Source organism: Xenia sp. Carnegie-2017, unplaced genomic scaffold (assembly GCF_021976095.1).
Source record: "Xenia sp. Carnegie-2017 unplaced genomic scaffold, XeniaSp_v1 HiC_scaffold_24, whole genome shotgun sequence".
Classification (NCBI taxonomy): Eukaryota; Metazoa; Cnidaria; class Anthozoa; order Malacalcyonacea; family Xeniidae; genus Xenia; species Xenia sp. Carnegie-2017.
The window spans coordinates 14,680,040-14,701,394 of NW_025813487.1; the positions used below are offsets into that span (position 1 = coordinate 14,680,040).

General features: G+C 37.4%; 1 protein-coding gene across 1 annotated transcript; it reads right to left on the reverse strand.

Annotated features, from left to right (window-relative positions):
* Positions 1-80: 80 nt before the first annotated feature.
* On the reverse strand, positions 81-21,070 carry LOC124451930 (general transcriptional corepressor trfA-like). Its single transcript, XM_047002534.1, has 22 exons — positions 20,982-21,070; positions 20,777-20,854; positions 20,141-20,210; positions 19,989-20,072; positions 17,295-18,134; positions 16,745-16,833; positions 16,183-16,238; positions 15,723-16,052; positions 15,371-15,644; positions 14,040-14,147; positions 13,898-13,968; positions 12,796-13,176; positions 10,960-12,351; positions 9,624-9,752; positions 8,009-8,083; positions 6,117-6,185; positions 5,303-5,402; positions 4,681-4,744; positions 3,208-3,299; positions 2,507-2,532; positions 1,249-1,403; positions 81-461 (listed from the first exon to the last, which is right to left on the reverse strand). The coding sequence occupies exons 5-22, from the start codon at positions 18,062-18,064 to the stop codon at positions 377-379; spliced, it is 4,266 nt and encodes a 1,421-aa protein (XP_046858490.1). The 5' UTR covers positions 18,065-18,134; positions 19,989-20,072; positions 20,141-20,210; positions 20,777-20,854; positions 20,982-21,070; the 3' UTR covers positions 81-376.
* Positions 21,071-21,355: the final 285 nt, after the last annotated feature.

Genomic DNA, 21,355 nt, shown 5'->3' on the forward strand with positions numbered 1-21,355 from the left:
CTAAGCAATTTATATAACATACAAACAACATAAAAAGATGGAAATATGCTTGTGCCACTACAGTACCGTAAAAGTCGCCATTAGTATGTGGGAAACTGTTCCAAACAAATTTTATTGCAATGAGAGTACATAATAACATGGAGAATGGAGATGTGCTTGTGCTACTATAGTACCGTGAATGTCGTCATTATTATGTGGGAAAATGTTCTAAACAATTTATATTGCAATGAGAGTACATAAAAAGATGGAGATGTGCTTCTAATACAAGTACCGTGCACATGAAGAGATTTCTAATTGCATCAAATTGTGAACTCTGAGGAATAATCATGTCCATTCAACGAACATATTTATTTATACCTATCTGAAGGCATAAATATCAACGTTTTCTTCGTCCTTTTGATTTTGCGGGAGTGTTTAAGTCAGATTCTCCTACATCCGTCGCGTTGAAATCCAGCTTGTGTCTGGTGGTTTATATAGTGAAGGAAAATTGGGGAAAATTTCAGCATAAATTGGCAATAGAGAAAGTAAACAAACACTCAAAAACCATGAATGAAAAAATGTCGATATTATGGATGATGAATAACAAAACGATTTTTCAAGGAAAATAGTACTCGCAAATTAATAACGTGGTTTCGAATTGTGCAACTTTCTGATGCATACTATCCTGGACAATAATATCATACTGAATAATAATACTTTACGGAACAATAATATCATATTGGACAATAGTATCACATTGAACAATGGTACCCTACTCTACAATAATACCATATTGAACAAGACTTTCCTGGACAATACCATACTGGACAATAATATCATACTGGACTATACCTTATTAGACAATGGTACCATACTCTACAATAATACTATGCTGGGAAATACCATACTCGACAATGCTACTATACTCTACGATAATACCTTACTGGATGATAACACCATACTGGACAATACCGTTGATTCTGTGATCGAACTTTAAAAAATATCTAGCAGAGCGCACAGTGAAGCGCAAGGTGTTTGTGTCACTATGACGTAGTATCTTCACATGCAAATGCCAAAAAGAGGTAAACTTCTTATCATAAATCTCGACACAATGTAAGGGTGTGATAAGTGTCAGAAGCATCTAATATTGCTATCCAATTTCCTCATAACCGACTTCTAGGTATGCTTATTGTCTTATGTTGAATGCAGTATAATGACCTTACTATCTGCACTTTGGCATATTCTATTTCTTATCAAACGAAAGGATACTGTTCAAAGTCAAGTTGCTGACGTAATATTCCGGTGAGGAGAAGTTCTGCTGAGTAAGCAGATTTCACGTGATGTTTTTCAGCGAGGTGTCGATCATTCGGAGACGAAATGATTATCACTTGGTTATCATTTTTAGGTGGGAATCTCGCAACAACCTACAAAATTGAATGCCGTTACATGAAGTACCCTCACAGTCTCATTCGTGGATATTATTATTATTTCTTGCTTCTTATAGCTATAATATTCTATGTTTTTTTTACCATGAGATCTATGTTAAATAATGAAAACAAAAACGAAAACGAAAGCGAAACTTTCGTATAATGATTGGCGAAGAAGATTGATAGTTACCAAACAAAACAACAAGCCAAATAATAATATATAAAATGACAAAAAATTGCCGGCGTCTTTCAATCTCAATCCACTTACGCGTGATCAACTTTGTTAAGGTGATGTGCAATAGTTCGCTGATCACACGTAAATAATGACAAGACAAGAAGTTTGTAGAATGGTTATTATCAACTTTGTTATGGTGATGTGCAATAGCTCGCTGATCACATGTAAATAATGACAAGACAAGAAGTTTGTAGAATGGTTATTATCAACTTCGTTATGGTGATGTGCAATAGTTCGCTGATCACATGTAAATAATGACAAGACAAGAAGTTTGTAGAATGGTTATTATCAACTTCGTTATGGTGATGTGCAATAGTTCCCTGATCACATGTAAATAATGACAAGACAAGAAGTTTGTAGGATGGTTATTATCAACTTTGTTATGGTGATGTGCAATAGTTCGCTGATCACACGTAAATAATGACAAGACAAGAAGTTTGTAGGATAGTTATTATCAACTTTGTTATGGCGATGTGCAATAGTTCGCTGATCACACGTAAATAATGACAAGACAAGAAGTTTTCAGGATGGTTATTATCAACTTTGTGATGGTGATGTGCAATAGTTCGCTGATCACACGTAAATAATGACAAGACAAGAAGTTTGTAGGATGGTTATTATCAACTTCGTTATGGTGATGTGCAATAGTTCGCTGATCACACGTAAATAATGACAAGACAAGAAGTTTGTAGGATAGTTATTATCAACTTTGTTATGGTGATGTGCAATAGTTCGCTGATCACATGTAAATAATGACAAGACAAGAAGTCTGTAGGATGGTTATTACAGCTTCATTGAAAAAGACCAGAGATGAAAAATCAGATGCTCGTGAAAATTGAGACGAACAAAAAAATCCTTGACTCACCTCACCACAAGCACTGCATATAATCACTAAAACAGAGAGAATTAAACAGTATTATATAATAACCAGAAGAATTTCAGCAATTTCATTGGTCGAGAGCTATGATCTATAAGAGGAATTGACGTCACAGAAAATTTCATGTTTATAAAAACAAACAAATGGCGGATAAATTTGAAAATTTATTGCAATACCTCCCTGAATGGGAAAATAAAGATTTTTACAAAGACCCAGTTGAGGAAGTTAACGTTTTTGAGCAAAAAGAAAAGAAAAAACAAGGTTTTCAAACAGTAACTTGTACTTCGTCTTCGATAACAAAATTTCAACAAAATTGATCAGCCATTGCTTGTCTATTTTGTTAGCCAATCACATTTTATCACGTGATTAAGTTAGCCAATAGCATTTCTTCAATCCTATAGATCACGTAAGCATGATATTTGCAAAATCAAGACTTTTCAATGTTCCAAGTGTTGGGGGAAAAAGAAAACAAACTGACGGTTTAATTCGGGAATATTTTGGATTTTATTATATAAAACAAATAGATAACGCATAGGGGGCTCGTGGCCACTTTTTTTAATTTTTATCACAATTGACGTCATACCCGTGTATCTATAACTGAATAGACAACGGTTAAATGTTATCTATTTGTTAAACATCACATACAATCGGTAAACAGGCATCAGGTGTGCGATTATCAAGTGGCTAACCTTTCATATCTGCGGGCGGAGGTCGTACATTAGGGGTGATGAAAAAGCGATACCCGTGAAGAAGTCCATTACTTTTGGCAACCTTGAGTGAACTATGAAATAAACAAGTTATTTTTCAAATTCAATTGAAGCAGCATTTTTTAAGCATTGACAGCTACGTACAGATCCTTTTTTCTAAACTTAATTGAAGCAGCATTTATAAAGCACTGACAGTTACGTATAGATCCTATTTTCTAAACTTAATTGAAGCAGCATTTATAAAGCACTGACAGCTATGTAAAGATCCTATTTTCTAAACTTAATTGAAGCAGCATTTATAAAGCACTGACAGTTACGTATAGATCCTATTTTCTAAACTTAATTGAAGCAGCATTTATAAAGCACTGACAACTACGTATAGATCCTATTTTCTAAACTTAATTGAAGCAGCATTTATAAAGCACTGACAACTACGTATAGATCCTATTTTCTAAACTTAATTGAAGCAGCATTTATAAAGCACTGACAGCTACGTATAGATTATATTTTCTAAACTTAATTGAAGCAGCATTTATAAAGCACTGACAGTTACGTATAGATCCTATTTTCTAAACTTAATTGAAGCAGCATTTATAAAGCATTGACAGTTACGTATAGATCCTATTTTCTAAACTTAATTGAAGCAGCATTTATAAAGCACTGACAGTTACGTATAGATCATATTTTCTAAATTTAATTGAAGCAGCATTTATTAAGCACTGACAGTTACGTATAGATCCTATTTTCTAAACTTAATTGAAGCAGCATTTATAAAGCACTGACAGCTATGTAAAGATCCTATTTTCTAAACTTAATTGAAGCAGCATTTATAAAGCACTGACAGCTACGTATAGATCCTATTTTCTAAACTTAATTGAAGCAGCATTTATAAAGCACTGACAGCTACGTATAGATCATATTTTCTAAACTTAATTAAGCAGCATTTATAAAGCACTGACAGTTACGTATAGATCCTATTTTCTAAACTTAATTGAAGCAGCATTTATAAAGCATTGACAGTTACGTATAGATCCTATTTTCTAAACTTAATTGAAGCAGCATTTATAAAGCACTGACAGTTACGTATAGATCCTATTTTCTAAACTTAATTGAAGCAGCATTTATAAAGCACTGACAGCTACGTATAGATCATATTTTCTAAACTTAATTGAAGCAGCATTTATAAAGCACTGACAGTTACGTATAGATCCTATTTTCTAAACTTAATTGAAGCAGCATTTATAAAGCACTGACAGCTACGTATAGATCCTATTTTCTAAACTTAATTGAAGCAGCATTTTTAAAGCACTGACAGCCAAGTATAGATCATACGGAACAAAAAGTGCTATACAAAAAAATAAATGGTTCAACTTCATGGCAGTAGTTTTAATATTATGTAATCTTTGGGCATACGTGGATCTTAACCAATAGGCATGCTTATATAAGACTCGTTACCTTTCTATGGAGAAATTGAACTTCTTTTCAGCCTCTGTATCCTTGAGTATGAAGTCACGCGAATCTATTCAATTCAAAGCAATGTCAAAAGAACAGATTATGATGATAATGGACTGGGTCTATTATCCAGAAGTCAAAATTTATGAATGAATTTAGTTCCGGCACAGAATAGACATCTAAAAGAAGGCGCACTCTGCTAAAATCGTGGCGTATTTTTTCACTACGCATGCGTGACTTCCCAGCAAGATACTTTCACAAAATCAATATGGAATAGTATTGCACGAGAATGCCATTTTACTAATAATTCTCGTTTAAAGCAAAAGTTTGCCGAAATTTTTACAAAATATATCATCTTGCGAAGACGATAAGGTTCCAAGATTTAGTAGTGCAAAACGATGTATTTGTAAAAACATCTATATTTTGTAATGCAATCTAGAGGAGTATCTTGCTGGAAAGTGTGTCTGCTTTAGAATTTGCTTCAGAAAAGTGGGAGACACGAACATCAAAGGTTCCGACACGAGTGGACCTTCTGCTAAGATATCTATTCTGTGCTTCCGGTTCACGTATGTGTTTATTGTATATTTAAATCTTACTTGTCTTATAGCTATGATTTATAACTGACCGACAAAAAATTTTGACTTCTTTGATGTATCCAACCAAGACATGTCAACAACAGGTATTCCACGGGAAACAGCACATAAAAATTTCACAGTTCGTCGCACCTTTGAAGAAAAGCAGACTGGTAAATTTGGCAGGAAATTTTTAAAAATGCAAATGGTGGGGGGCGTTTGCTAAATAAAAGATCACAAACAGCAGTCTGGAAAAGTGAGATCATTGTTCCTTGTACCTTGTCTCTCCTTTCTTTCTTCCTTTTCTCTCTCCCTTCCTTTCCTTCCTCCTTCCTTCCACCTTTTTCCTTTCCTCCCTCCTCCTCTTTCTTTCTTCCACCCTTTCTCTCTTTCCATTTCCCCTCCTCCCTCCTTTCCTCCTCCCTTTCCTCCTTCCTCTTTCTTTCCTCTCTCCCTCCTTCTATTTCTAATTCCATTGATCTTCGAAAGAGCATTAACATTTTATTTGAAAGCTGATCTTAAAGCATAAGCACATTCTAATGACTTAATTTGTTCTATAAACACATAACTCGCACAAATGCATCAATGATAATGAATTTATACTAAAAACAGGCTATTCCCACCGATACATTATCGATAGTTAATTTATACAACGAATAATTTACTCCCACCAATACATCACCGATGAATAATTTATACAATAAATAGGCTATTCCCACCAATACATCTACGATAGTTAATTTATTCTATAAGCAAGTTACTCCCACCAATACATCACCGATGATTAAAGTCGTGTTTGTTAATTATACTAACCCTAAAGTCAAAAAATTTCAACTACGGTATAGCAACATTAAATGAAAGTAAAACCTTATCTGTCACTAAATGGGTACAGTCGTCCATGTTGTCAATAACTTTTCCGTGCAGTGTTTGAACGATCTGCAAACAGCAAGGACAAAAAATTGACACAAACATGCATGAGCCTTCCGTGGACGAGAATTCTCCACATGCAAGAGCCTTCCATAAACGGAAGAGATCTCAACATGCAAGAGCCTTCCGTTGACGGAAAAGATCTCAACATGCAAGAGCTTTCCGTGAACGGAAAAGACCTCAACATGCAAGAGCCTTCCGTTAACGGAAAAGATCTCAACATGCAAGAGCCTTCCATAAACGGAAGAGATCTCAACATGCAAGAGCCTTCCGTTGACGGAAAAGATCTCAACATGCAAGAGCTTTCCGTGAACGGAAAAGACCTCAACATGCAAGAGCCTTCCGTTAACGGAAAAGATCTCAACATGCAAGAGCCTTCCGTAGACGGAAAAGATCTCAACATTTAAGAGCCTTCCGTGGACGAGAAATTCTCAACATGCAAGAGCCTTCCGTGGACGGAAAAGATCTCAACATGCAAAAGCCTTCCGTGGACGGAAAAGATCTCAACATGCAAGAGCCTTCCATAGACGGAAAAGATCTCAACATGCAAGAGCCTTCCGTAGACGGAAAAGATCTCAACATGCAAGAGCCTTCCGTGGACGGAAAAGATCTCAACATGCAAGAGCTTTCCGTGGACGGAAAAGATCTCAACATGCAAGAGCTTTCCGTGGACGGAAAAGATCTCAACATGCAAGAGCCTTCCGTGGATGAAAAAGATCTCAACATGCAAGAGCCTTCCGTGGACGGAAAAGATCTCAACATGCAAAAGCCTTCCATAGACGGAAAAGATCTCAACATGCAAGAGCCTTCCGTTGACGGAAAAGATCTCAACATGCAAGAGCCTTCCGTGGACGGAAAAGACCTCAACATGCAAGAGCCTTCCGTTGACGGAAAAGATCTCAACATGCAAGAGCCTTCCGTGGACGAGAAATTCTCAACATGCAAGAGCCTTCCATAGACGGAAAAGATCTCAACATGCAAGAACCTTCCGTTGACGGAAAAGATCTCAACATACAAGAGCCTTCCGTTGACGGAAAAGATCTCAACATGCAAGAGCCTTCCGTTGACGGAAAAGATCTCAATATGCAAGAGCCTTCCGTGGACGGAAAAGATCTCAACATGCAAGAGCCTTCCGTTGACGGAAAAGATCTCAACATGCAAGAGCCTTCCGTTGACGGAAAAGATCTCAACATGCAAGAACCTTCCGTTGACGGAAAAGATCTCAACAGACAAGAGCCTTCCGTGGATGGAAAAGATCTCAACATGCAAGAGCCTTCCGTTGACGGAAAAGATCTCAACATGCAAGATCCTTCCATGGACGGAAAAGATCTCAACATGCAAGAGCCTTCCGTGGATGGAAAAGATCTCAAAATGCAAGAGCCTTCCGTGGACGGAAAAGATCTCAACATGCAAGAGCCTTCCGTGGATGGAAAAGATTTCAACATGCAAGAGCCTTCCGTGGATGGAAAGATCTCAACATGCAAGAGCCTTCCGTTGACGGAAAAGATCTCAACATGCAAGAGCCTTCCGTGGACGAGAAATTCTCAACATGCTAGAGCCTTCCGTGGACGGAAAAGACCTCAACATGCAAGAGCCTTCCGTGGATGGAAAAGATCTCAACATGCAAGAGCCTTCCGTGGATGGAAAAGATCTCAACATGCAAGAGCCTTCCGTGGATGGAAAAGATCTCAACATGCAAGAGCCTTCCGTTGACGGAAAAGATCTCAACTTGCAAGAGCCTTCCGTGGATGGAAAAGATCTCAACATGCAAGAGCCTTCCGTGGACGGTAAGGATCTCAACAAACTAATCATCAAAAATGTGATTTACTGACCTTTTTCGCCTTAGTCAAAGCGTTATCGTGTATTCCAGTGAATACAACTCTTACTGGATCTTGCTTTGAAAGACTCTAAAAGTTTTAGAATAAATGTGAGTATTCATATATTGATTTTATCAATCGTAACAATTATTGGTTACAACATAAATTAACACAACAAAAAATGCATACAATGATGTATCCCCCCTCCCCCTCCACTCAACTCAATTTTCGAGCTGCTTACGTCCCTGCTTAGCAATGAATGCAAAATAAAAATTACATCGAAGTTGACCAAAACATTCTGTCATCTCATTATGTAGCTGTGGATAGCAAAATTGCAGTTGTAGGTAGCAAAACTGTAGCTGTGGTTAGCAAAATTGTAGTTGTAGATAGCTAAATTGTAGCTGTGGATTGCAAAATTGTAGCTGTAGATAGCAAAATTGTATCTGTAGATAGCAAAATTGTAGTTGTAGATAGCAAAACTGTAGCTGTGGATTGCAAAATTGTAGCTGTAGATAGCAAAGTTGTAGTAGATAATAAAATTGTAGCTGTAGATAGCAAAATTGTAGCTGTAGATAGCAAAATTGTAGCTGAATATAGCAATTGTAGCTGTAGATAGCAAAATTGCTGTAATAAAAATTAGTTGTAGATAGCAAAATAGAATAGCTGTAGATAGAAAATTAGCTGTAGATAGCAAAATTAGCTAGATATAAAATTGTAGCTGTAGATAGCAAAATTGTAGCTGTAGATAGAAATGTAGCTGTAGATAAAAATTAGCTGTAGATATAAAAATTAGCTGTAGATAAAAATTGGATAGATAAAATGTAGCTAGAATAAAATGTAGCTGTAGATAAAAATTAGTTGTAGATAAAAATTGGTAGATAGCAAAATTGTAGCTGTAGATAGCAAAATTAGCTGTAGATAAAATTGTAGCTGTGATAAAAAGCTGTAGATAAAATTGTAGCTGTGAATATAAAATTGTAGCTGTAGATAGTAAAATTGTAGCTGAGATAGAAAATTAGAATAGAAATGTAGCTAAGATAGAAAATTGTAGCTAGATAGCAAGTGTAGCTGCAGATAGCAAAAGTAGTAGATATAAAATTGAAGCAAATTGTAACTGTGAATAAAACAGATAGCAAACTTAGATAGCAAAACTGTAGCTGTGAATAGCAAAAGCTGCAAAATTGTAGAATGGCAAAATGTAGCTGTGGATTAAAAATTGTAGCTGTAGATAGCAAAATTGTAGCTGTATATAGCAAAATTGTAGCTGTAGATAGCAAAGTTGTAGCTGTGGATTGCAAAATTGTAGCTGTAGATAGCAAAGTTGTAGCTGTAGGTAGCAAAATAGCAGTTGTAGATAGCAAAATTGTAGCTGTAGATAGCAAAATTGTAGCTGTAGATAGCAAAATTGTAGCTGTAGATAGCAAAATTGTAGCTGTAGATAGCAAAATTGTAGCTGTAGATAGCAAAATTATAGCTGTAGATTGCAAAGTTGTAGCTGTGGATTGCAAAATTGTAGCTGTAGATAGCAAAATTATAGCTGTAGATTGCAAAATTGTAGCTGTAGATAGCAAAATTGTAGCTGTGGATAGCAAAATTGTAGCTGTAGATAGCAAAATAGCTTGATACAAACCTCGTTTTTGGCCTTTGTTGATCGACGAGTTGTGCGAGACGATATTTTCCCACTAGATGACGATGACGAAACAGATGACAAACTTTTACTGGCCGAATTGGGTGGAGTTGATTGTTTTGTTGGGTCATTCTATTGGATAAAAAAAAATATATCACTTAGGCTAAGAAAGCAACATGTATGTTAATTTGCAAAGAAGATGTTCTAACAATGGAAAGTTTTATTTCAACTGCTGTTTTGGTCCAATAAATTGTCTCAACAAAATCACATCGCAACAAACAATTACCTCAACTTTCATTTACACGATGTCAAATTTCATTTAATTCCTAATCTTAATCCAATCCACTATCCGTCTTGCCAACTGTTTTAATTCGCCAATCGATTTTGAACGTTATATTATATTGACATAGGCACAGAATAAAATATCGCTGGCGCACTAAGTAATTCGTTCACTCAAAAACAACGTTCTTTACTCTTTAGAATAATACATTGAATATAAAAAACAAACTTTTTTATTACAGACATGTTTCGGCAAACTTATGCCATCATCAGTGTGAATGAATGAGTTACAGAATGTGATACTTAAATACATAAATAGAGATAAACGAATTACAGTTAATGGAAATGAGGATAGCATTACAAATATTTATAATTAATTAACATATGGAAGTTAGACGATATCGTAACATATTCCTTCACACTGATGATGGCAAAAGTTTGCCGAAACATGTCTGTATTAAAAAAGTTTGTTCTTTAGACGATATCGTAACATATTCATTCACACTGATGATGGCATACGTTTGCCGAAACATGTCTGTATTAAAAAAGTTTGTTCTTTAGACGATATCGTAACATATTCAGTCACACTGATGATGGAAAAAGTTTGCCGAAACATGTCTGTATTAAAAAAGTTTGTTCTTTAGACGATATCGTAACATATTCATTCACACTGATGATGGCATACGTTTGCCGAAACATGTCTCTATTAAAAAAGTTTGTTCTTTAGACGATATCGTAACATATTCATTCACACTGATGATGGAAAAAGTTTGCCGAAACATGTCTGTATTAAAAAAGTTTGTTCGTTATAGTCAATGTATTATTTCAATTGTGCTTCTACGTATGTATGGAAATATTATCTTTAGAAGCTACTTCGAACGTTTCGTTCATTTTTTTTCTCTTTTTTCCTCAAAACTCAGTAAAATGACATAAAAGTTAGTAACACAACGATATATGGCCTCTCTCTTATAAAAATACAGCAAGAAGCGGACACGTGACACCCTCAGTGACGTAGATAAAATAAAACTACAAAAATAAATGAATGAAAGGATATACGTACGTTCGACACATCAACATGAGGTACATTCGCATCATTAGAGTTTTGGACATCATCCACTTTCAAATCTTCTTTCCTTGAAGATTCCGCACGTTTTCTCTTGCCTTTCGTTTCATGTTGATTGTCAACTGAATTCTTTGAAGACTTTCGCTTTTTCGCTTGAGCAGTAACGCTAGCGAGCGGTGATGAATTCTTGACGGTTTTCTCAACAAAGTTACTTTTGATATTTTCCTCGTCTTTCTGTAAACCTTTTTCATCGTCGTACGCCTGTATTGTGCCTTCATTACTCACTCGACCAGCGGTTTTTCTACACGATTTCCTAGAAAATCTACCAATACTTTCCGTCTTTTTACTTCTTTTTGAGAAAGCATCCACTCGAGGAAAGCCGCTTGGCAAAACATCCAGATGATCGAATTTGTTTTTCTCGTAAAGCAAATCATTGTCATTTGAAACTCGAGATTCACGAGGGAATTTTTTAAGCTCTACAGGATCCCGAGTCTTGACTTTATTCTCCACGTTTTCCTCATCTTCAAACGTTTTCGATGATGCTTCGCCAACATCTTTAGTCTCCACGTTTTCTTCATCGTCAAACGTTTTCGATGATGCTTCGCCAACATCTTTATTCTTCACGTTTTCTTCATTGTCAAACGTTTTCGATGATGCTTCGCCAACATCTTTAGTCTCCACGTTTTCTTCATTGTCAAACGTTTTCGATGATGCTTCGCCAACATCTTTATTCTCCGCGTTTTCTTCATCGTCAAACGTTTTCGATGATGCTTCGCCAACATCTTTATTCTCCGCGTTTTCTTCATTGTCAAACGTTTTCGATGATGATTCGCCAACGTCTAATGAATCGTTCGTTTTCTCGCTTTCTTTTCTTCGACTTTTGCGAGAAAATTTTGACAATGTACGTCGCTTTTTCTCCGTACACGAAGTGAATTTATTTTGATCCTGTGCACTTTTACCTTCCAAGCCATCGTTATGATTTATATTTTCAGCTAAATCGCTTGCGACAACGTTTTTATCTTTATCCGTTGGTTTTCCCCTTAAGTATTTCCCCTTTTGCGTTTTCTGAGTATCACAGTCGTTTTTTTGAGGTTGACGAATTTCATCATTGGAAATAAAATTCCCTCGAGTCTTGCGCTTCTTGCCACTCGAACGATTCTCGGCTTTCTTGGAAGATCCTTTCCCCCCTGAATCGTCGCACACTGCATCAAGATCAAGACCATTGGACTTCATCTTTGAGAAATTGCCTGAAAATTGTTTCACCACGACATAAGAACCACTTTTATCATCATCTCTTTTCAGGTTGCGCTGATTTGTGTCCGCAAGACTGGAGTATTGAGAAATTTCACGTTTTCGATCAGCTTCGTTTTCAACCAATGAAATCTGCAACTAAGTCAAAACGATCAAAGAAATCTTTTAGGAATGTTGCAGCAAACAAAAAACATACATCAACGAATGAATTGAAGGCACCGTGCACCTTCCCACGAGATTTAGAATACCGCTGTTGACTGTTATCAACGGCTCATATAAGATGGTCTTGTAGTTAATAAAAAGGTTTTAAATCATACGGGGGACAAACCCAATACGTAAACTTTAAGCTCTATTCATCTTTATTACTTGCCAAAATTGATTGTATTTATATGATAGAGTACACAAAATTAACGTTTCCCAAAGTCCCTCGTATGCCATGACGACACCATGTTGTTTTTTGAACTCGCTTTCGTCATTAAATTTTCAAGTTTTGGAGTGTGATACGCATGCTTGAATTTCAAGAGCACCGTGCCTTTGGTGAACCATGCACGAGCTTAGTGGCGAAATAGTTAAATATCTCACCTGAAACAAGTCGCTTTCTTCATCTTCAGCGCCCGAATTTCCCTCTTTCTCTGACACGTGACTTTTTAAAGTATCCCTTTTTTGCTGTTTCGAGTCGACAGTCGGAATTTCGTCGGAATTCTTTCTTTTTCTCAAAATTCTTTTTGTGTTTTGCACCGTTTCGCAGTTAGGATTCTCGGTAGCAATATCGGCTGATGGTTTTCGTCTCCTTGATTTTCTTGTCACAGTCGAAGCACGAGTCGTATATCTAGCTGTTCTACCTCTACCCCGTTTCACCACAAGAGACTCACAGGATTCCTCAATGTCCTCATCTATAGGTACGTCATCATCGTGGTTCGTTTTGTCTTCTTGAGTTTTGTTGCTTCGAAGAGATCTCGATTTCTATATGTATTATCAACAAAAATACTTAATACAAAAATAATACAAACGACTAGAAGAGTATAGCGAAAGAGTAATGCTTTATAAATCAAATTACTTTTGTAAAAATCATTTGCACCTATAAATCTACAAATCTGTTGTTTTTCAGTGAGCGAACATCAATATATTTACATACCACAACCAAACATGTGGACTGGCTACGCTACTGTAAGTGTCCATTCACATGGCAATATAACAGATAGTAAAATTTTACTTTGAATGATGTAATGAAAACGCAGTTTTTCAGTGAGTGAACAGCAATATATTTACATAACACAACCAAACATGCGGACTGGCTACGCTACTGTAAGTGTCCATTCACATGGCAATATAACAAATAGTAATATTTTACTTTGAATGATGTAATGACAACGCTGTTTTTCAGTGAGTGAACAGCAATATATTTACATAACACAATCAAACATGTGGACTGGCTACTCTACAGTAAATGCTCATTAACATGGCAATTTGAATGATGTAATAAAACACACAAAGCGTCCTAAATCAAAATGTGATTTCTAAAATTGCTTTCAAATCACCAATCTACGGCCCCCACCCTCTACGCAACAGTCAAAAACATGCCACAAGCGATAGGAGATGGTATTCATGTTAATGTTACCAAACCCCGCGCACAATTACTTAAGATGATCAAGATAATTCATAAAATACAGATCCAAAAATCTACCTGAGTAGTTTCCGCGGGAAAAGTTTTCTTTCGTGACGAGTTTTTGCTGAAAGAGAAGTCGTCATCGCTGTCTATAAGAAAAGTGAAAAAGACATGAAACGCCACGAGCAAATTTTTTAAAATTTAAAATCGCCAACGTCACCTGACTTTGAATTCAGTAAAACAGAAAGTGGTGGAAAGTTATCTGAACATTCGCTAGACACATCGTTCTCTTGTCCATAATACTTTTGCGTAGGCTCATCGTCTATTTCTAATCAATCAAAATGTAAATTTTACACATTTGTCACATTTGTCATTTTTCGAAGCGTACGTTTCCCAAAAAAACAAATGTTACTCTAGTTCAGAAGAAGACAACCTTCCAAGATGATGGAAGAGGAGGGAGGGGAGGGTAGGGGTTCTAAATCTTACATTTACTACATTTACAAATCACTTACATGGATACGATCGAAAGGTTAGTGAAAGATCGAGAGCTTCGTACAGCAGTAGCTGATGAAGGGTAGCTCAAAACACATTATTAAAAATATCTTTTTACTTTAAAACACTTTAATACATATTTAAATATTAATACTCTTAGCCTTAAATATTCTTGAGGAATTTCTTTATAAATGCATTTAGGGCTGTTGCGTAATTTAGATTGCACGACTGGGAGAGAAATATGTCAATTAGAACCATTGTAAGGAGCAGCTTTAGGTGCAAAAAAAATTTAGGTGGTTTCCTTAACTTAAAGCATGGGCTTATAATTCCCGGATGACTCACACTCACACACGAAGGTTCCTACACTCACACGAAGGCTCCTACACTCACACAAAGCTTCCTACACTCACACGAACGTTCCTACACTCACACGAAGTTTCCTACACTCACACGAAGTTTCCTACACTCACACGAAGGTTCCTACACTCACACGAAGTTTCCTACACTCGCACGAAGGATCCTACACTCACACGAAGTTTCCTACACTCACACGAAGGTTCCTACACTCGCACGAAGGTTCCTACACTCACACGAAGTTTCCTACACTCACATGAAGCTTCCTACACTCAAACGAAGGTTCCTACACTCACACGAAGGTTCCTACACTCACACGAAGGTTCCTACACTCACACGAACGTTCCTACACTCACACGAACGTTCCTACACTCAAACGAAGGTTCCTACACTCAAACGAAGGTTCCTACACTCAAACGAAGGTTCCTACACTCAAACGAAGGTTCCTACACTCAAACGAAGGTTCCTACACTTGTTCAAGGGATGTGTTCGAAGACTCAGTTCCCAGAGTGTTGTTGTACCAGCGACTGGAAAGCTGAGATGAGTTTCCCAACAACTATTATTTAGAAATTTCAAACCAAACCTATAATTTTGACCTACACTAAATCCACCACTTATTGAAAATGACACACAACACACCTTATTGCCAACGCTGTTTGGTGGAGAAACATCTCTATTTTTTACTTTAAATAAAAACAAACTCACCTTTATTCAGATCCTGAGAGTTCATTGCTCCGGGTACTTTCAAACGGTCGTTCAGTGGTGGCGTTTTTATGACGAGATCATCAGATGTTTCGTTCTCAGTTTCTTTATCCAATTGCGCAACGTTGAAATTCAAGCCATATGCCTGAGTCTCGATATTGTTCTCTTCATCCTCCAGCACGGTGTCTATTCCGGACGGTGGCGTTTCTCCAACATCTCTGATATCGTTCTCCTTTCCCATCTCTGCATCGGAAACTTTACCCTCGGAGGTTGAAGGCTTAAAATATCGGTTACTTCATTATGAAAAGTTTTTAACTTGAAGATACGTACGTATCACCTGGCCAAACTTACTCACCAAAAATATATTCTTGGGTTGTACGTCATCCGATATTTGATATGTGAGTGTTTTCCTAGCTCCATCAGCCTCGTATACTTCGTGAATATCTTTGGCATTGGATATTTCATCATCGGTGACGTCATCATCATCATCATCATCATCATCGGAATCCAAGACCCGGAATCTTGTATCTAGGGAAATTTTGATCCCTTGTTCTCCGCTCCGCCCTAGATTGGATTCTTCATCGTTTACGGCTTCCGGTGATTCTGGAATAATAGACGGTTCCGATGTTTGCGCAGAAGAATCATCCGAAGGCAAGTCATCCTGGTTCGTGGGGCGAGCATCTACCTATATAATCAGCATATATGATTAATTCAAAATACAATGAAGTGCAAACAGCTATAGACGAGATAAATGGAAAGAGCCAAATGTATGATTCACCCTAACAAAAAACCGTTCATATAAGGTAGGTACTTACTGTGTTCGTATGGAGTTTTGAACATCCTTCTCCACTTTCTTGGGGAGTTTCCGGTACTGGAAAAAAATTTTCGACCTCAGTGGAACAACTATTTACTGCAGCAATCAAAAAATATATATTTCCGATATGAATCAAAGTGGGTTGCATTGAAAAATTTTTTTTGATGAAAAAAAAAAGAAATAAAGTGCACGTTTTGAGCCCTGGAATATCGTTACATGTTTGTAAATGTAGATTTTCCAGGTTAGTGGAGTATTGAGAAGGACTGTTGATGTTGACTGACGTTTCCATAATCTTAGCGGTATACATCAGACATCAGCTTGAGTTGTCAAATTCCGAATCAAGCGAGAAGTAAACGTCAGGTTTGACGTCTGTGAACACGTTGACCTTCAAGATTGTTGAAACGTCTGTTCACACCGACGCCAACAGTTCATCTTGGAACTGCACTAACCTGGACAATCAACGTCTACGAACATGCAAAGAAGCAAAAACAACAAAATTCGGGCAAAAAGTTTCAACTCTATGACTTTACCCGGCCGTCAAACATCGAACTTTTTATCCTCACCTGATATGATATTCCCATTAAACATTCTTTTACTATCACCGGAATGACGTACCTCGGAGCTTTCGTTAACATTGATATCCATGAAATTCCTAATAATAAGGATCAATTTTCAATAATTTAATGAAAGGTTATAGATCGCTTGAAGTGGAATTTTTCTTTTTTTAGAAAATTTTTTCCCGTTCATTGTTCTTCAGACACGATGATTCAAAACAAAAATATTTGTATTGTACGAGTGATGGTCTCGTTAATGATTGGTCGACAGCAAACTGCGTTAGTAGAGGGGCAGCGGTATTTCGGGAAAATGTTTCTCTCAATTTCTGGCGCAATATCTTACAGTCCATATAGATATTTACATTAATTCAAACTAGAATTGAAACTAGAATTGAAACTAGAATCACTATCTTTTTGTTTCAATAAAAAAAAATTAGTAAAGCAGGAAAGTTCGTCACTTCCGTCAATTAATAGAAGCAAAAGAGACAGGATAAGAGAATTATTAGGGGCGAACAAGCTTAAACGACATTTTAGGTAATATAGTTAAATGTTCACAAACCATTTGGAACTTTCAACATTTGTTAAGCCATTTCGAGTTAAACTTCCAATGCCCGGGCTTTTCATCACTTTGACGTCACACGATCGTTTCAATGTCCCCGGGGGCGAGGGGTTATCGTTTTCGGGGTGCAATGGCGTTGGTGGAATGGTTTCATCACACGGACTTTCAATCACTTTGACGTCACACGACCGTTTCAATATCCCCAGTGGTGGGGCGTTTTCATTTTCAGGGTGCAATGGCGATGGTGAAATGGTTTCATCACACGGACTTTCAATCACTTTGACGTCACACGACCGTTTCAATGTCCCCAGTGTTGGGGCGTTTTTATTGTCAGGGTGCAATGGCGATGGTGAAATGGTTTCATCACACGGACTTTCCATTACTTTTACGTCACACGACCGTTCCAATGTCACCAAAGGTTGGGCGCTTTCATTGTAAGGGTGCAATGGCGTTGGTGAAATGGTTTCAGCAGGTGGACTCTCCATCACTTTGACGTCACACGACCGTTTCAATTCTGCTTGTGGTTGGTCATTTTCTTTCTCAAAGCGGGGTGGTGAGGATGATAAGGTCTGGGCATCACATGTTTGTGTCGCAGCCACAACAGCGTCATCGCCACCAGGAGAACACTGGTGAACTTGGGTGAATGGTACGGTGTCAGCACCACAAGCGTTTGTCGCAGCCACAACAGTGTCGTGTTCGCAAGGAGAAGTGTATTGGTCGACTTGGGTGGGTGGAATGGTGTCAGCATCACTAGTTTTGGTGGTGTCCATCACGTTGTCATGGCCGCCAGGAGAATATTTCACCTTTTCTCGTCGCTGAACGCGATACCAGCGGAAAAACCTACACGAAGAAATATTGTTAAACTATTGGTAACGTGGTTTTGAAGTTTTTCAACTAAATGAGTTGTGGCCCTTCCCTAGTGTTTTTATGTGCCTTCGTAACTCTCTTTCTTCAGCCGAGTTTTTACATCCTACATCACTATCACTGTTCCTAGTGTTTTCTTGTGCCTTCGTAACTCTCTTTCTTCAGGCGAGTTTTTACATCCTACATCACTACCACTGTTCCTAGTGTTTTCTTGTGCCTTCGTAACTCTCTTACTTCAGGCGAGTTTTTACATCCTACATCACTACCACTGTTCCTAGTGTTTTCTTGTGCCTTCGTAACTCTCTTTCTTCAGGCGAGTTTTTACATCCTACATCACTACCACTGTTCCTTTTTGTGCCTTCGTAACTCTTTCTTCAGGCGAGTTTTACATCCTACATCACTACCACTGTTCCTTTTTTGTGCCTTCGTAACTCTCTTTCTTCAGCCGAGTTTTTACATCCTACATCACTACCACTGTTCCTAGTGTTTTCTTGTGCCTTCGTAACTCTCTTCAGGCGAGTTTTTACATCCTACATCACTACCACTGTTCCTAGTGTTTTCTTGTGCCTTTGTCACTCTCTTTCTTCAGCCGAGTTTTACATCCCACATCACTACCACTGTTCCTGTTTTCTTGTGCCTTCGTAACTCTTTCAGCCGAGTTTTACATCCTACATCACTACCACTGTTCCTGTTTCCTTGTGCCTTTGTCACTCCTTCAGCCGAGTTTTACACCCTACATCACTACCACTGTTCCTGTTTTCTTGTGCCTTCGTAACTCTTTCTTCAGCCGAGTTTACATCCACATCACTACCATTGTCCCTAACCTCTTCTTCAGGCGAGTTTTACATCCTACATCACTACCACTGTTCCGTGTTTCTTGTGCCTTCGTAACTCTTTCTTCAGCCGAGTTTTTACATCCTACATCACTACCACTGTTCCTAGTGTTTTCTTGTGCCTTAACTCTCTTCTTCAGCCGAGTTTTACATCCTACATCACTACCACTGTTCCTAGTTTTTGTGCCTTCGTAACTCTTCTTCAGGCGAGTTTTACACCCTACATCACTACCACTGTTCCTAGTTTTGTGCCTTCGTAACTCTCTTCTTCAGGCGAGTTTTACATCCCATCACTACCACTGTTCCTAGTGTTTTCTTGTGCCTTCGTAACTCTCTTCTTCAGGCGAGTTTTACACATTTCCCTTGTGCCTTCGTAACTCTCTTTACTAGTTTTACATCCTACATCACTACCACTGTTCCTGTTTTCTTGCCTTCGTAACTCTCTTACTTCAGGCGAGTTTTTACATCCTACATCACTACCACTGTTCCTGTTTTCTTGTGCCTTAACTCTTTCTTCAGCCGAGTTTTACATCCCACATCACTACCACTGTTCCTGTTTTTGTGCCTTCGTAACTCTTTCTTCAGGCGAGTTTTTACACCCTACATCACTACCACTGTTCCTGTTTTCTGTGCCTTCGTAACTCTTTCTTCAGGCGAGTTTTACATCCACATCACTACCACTGTTCCTAGTGTTTTGTGCCTTCGTAACTCTTTCTTCAGGCGAGTTTTTACACCCTACATCACTACCACTGTTCCTAGTGTTTTCTTGTGCCTTCGTAACTCTTTCTTCAGGCGAGTTTTTACATCCTACATCACTACCACTGTTCCTAGTGTTTTCTTGTGCCTTTGTCACTCGCTTTCTTCAGGCGAGTTTTTACATCCTACATCACTACCACTGTTCCTAGTGTTTTCTTGCGCCTTCGCCACTCGCTTTCTTCAGCCAAGTTATTACACCCTACAGCACTACCACTGAGAAGTTGCATGTTTCAACATTTACCATCTATCGTTTTCCTTTCGCAATTGTCTTGCTTCTCTTTCATTTCATCCCCTGTGTTTTCATGGATGTTCAGACAATTGTCGGCTAAATAATACGTAGCACATGATAAAGGATAATATCAAACATCTTCGGAGAAAATTGCAATTTACAACCTCTCATTTTTTTGAAGTCATAAATTTGTGTCGACTCGTCGTCTGTTCTTTCATCCATATCTTCATCTACCTTCATACAATAAAAGAAAAATATGTAACTGCAATAATTTCATAGCACCGTTTGTGTCACAAAGTTAATGGCCATTCTATGTGCACATGAAACTAAATCTGAATTTTTATATGCAATTCATTTTATGCAATTTGCACATTGCTTTAGCTGAAACTGAGAGAATATTTCACAGTATTTTCCCTCGACAATTTGAACCTTGATATGAAGGTAAGCTATGTATTTTAAGGTTTTGCTTTATTATAAATGAGATGCATAGATGCATTCTGAAAGTTTACTTGTATGATGTTTAATTTATCTCAATCATTGAATAGAATCAATGAAAAAATGTCTTTTACTTGCATTCAAAGTTCAACTTTCAATACATGCAACATGGTATTGTCAAACTTACTGCAATCGTGCTATGTAAAATTTGAATCATTAACAAAATTCATTTATTGATTTACTTTTATTTATCATTAATTCATCACATAAATAAGCAAACGTCGAAATATTTTAATTTTACATAGCACAATCAAGCTTGCAGACATTTGAATGTATTTCTAAATTTGATGGCAATAAAACCGAACCTCATCTTCTTTATATTGTGGAATCATTGACTCTGATGCTGTCTCAGACCCAGAATCAGATACATCTTCCTTTCTGGTCTATTAAATTAAACATTACACAGATCTCATTTTTGAAGCTTATCAATCAAAGCCACGGCACTATTCATTGACATTATAAGCAGGATATGTGACTACATAAATGTAAGCATATAGCAGAAAATCCCACCCCCTACCAGATCCTCTTCAGAAGAAAACAAATATTGACATTTGACATCTGCCAACATGATTTCAACATTGTTGACCAACTCATACAATGCTTCAGGTTTTAAGAACATCTACAAAAATTGAAAGGTGACGGTAACAAACACAGTGAAAAAAACATAAAATTTTTAGTAACTTAAAGGATGCAGTATCCTGCCATACTAAACATTTCTTCAATTTAAGATTACTTTTGTCTGAAAAAATCATGTGTTCTAGAAAGTATTTCCTTGTTACCTGGTTTCTTCGAGTTTTATTACGGCTTTTGCAGTCACAAATGAAGTGATTTGTTCCATGAACAAAAATACACGCATGTTTCTTGGAAACTGCCTGCAAAATAAG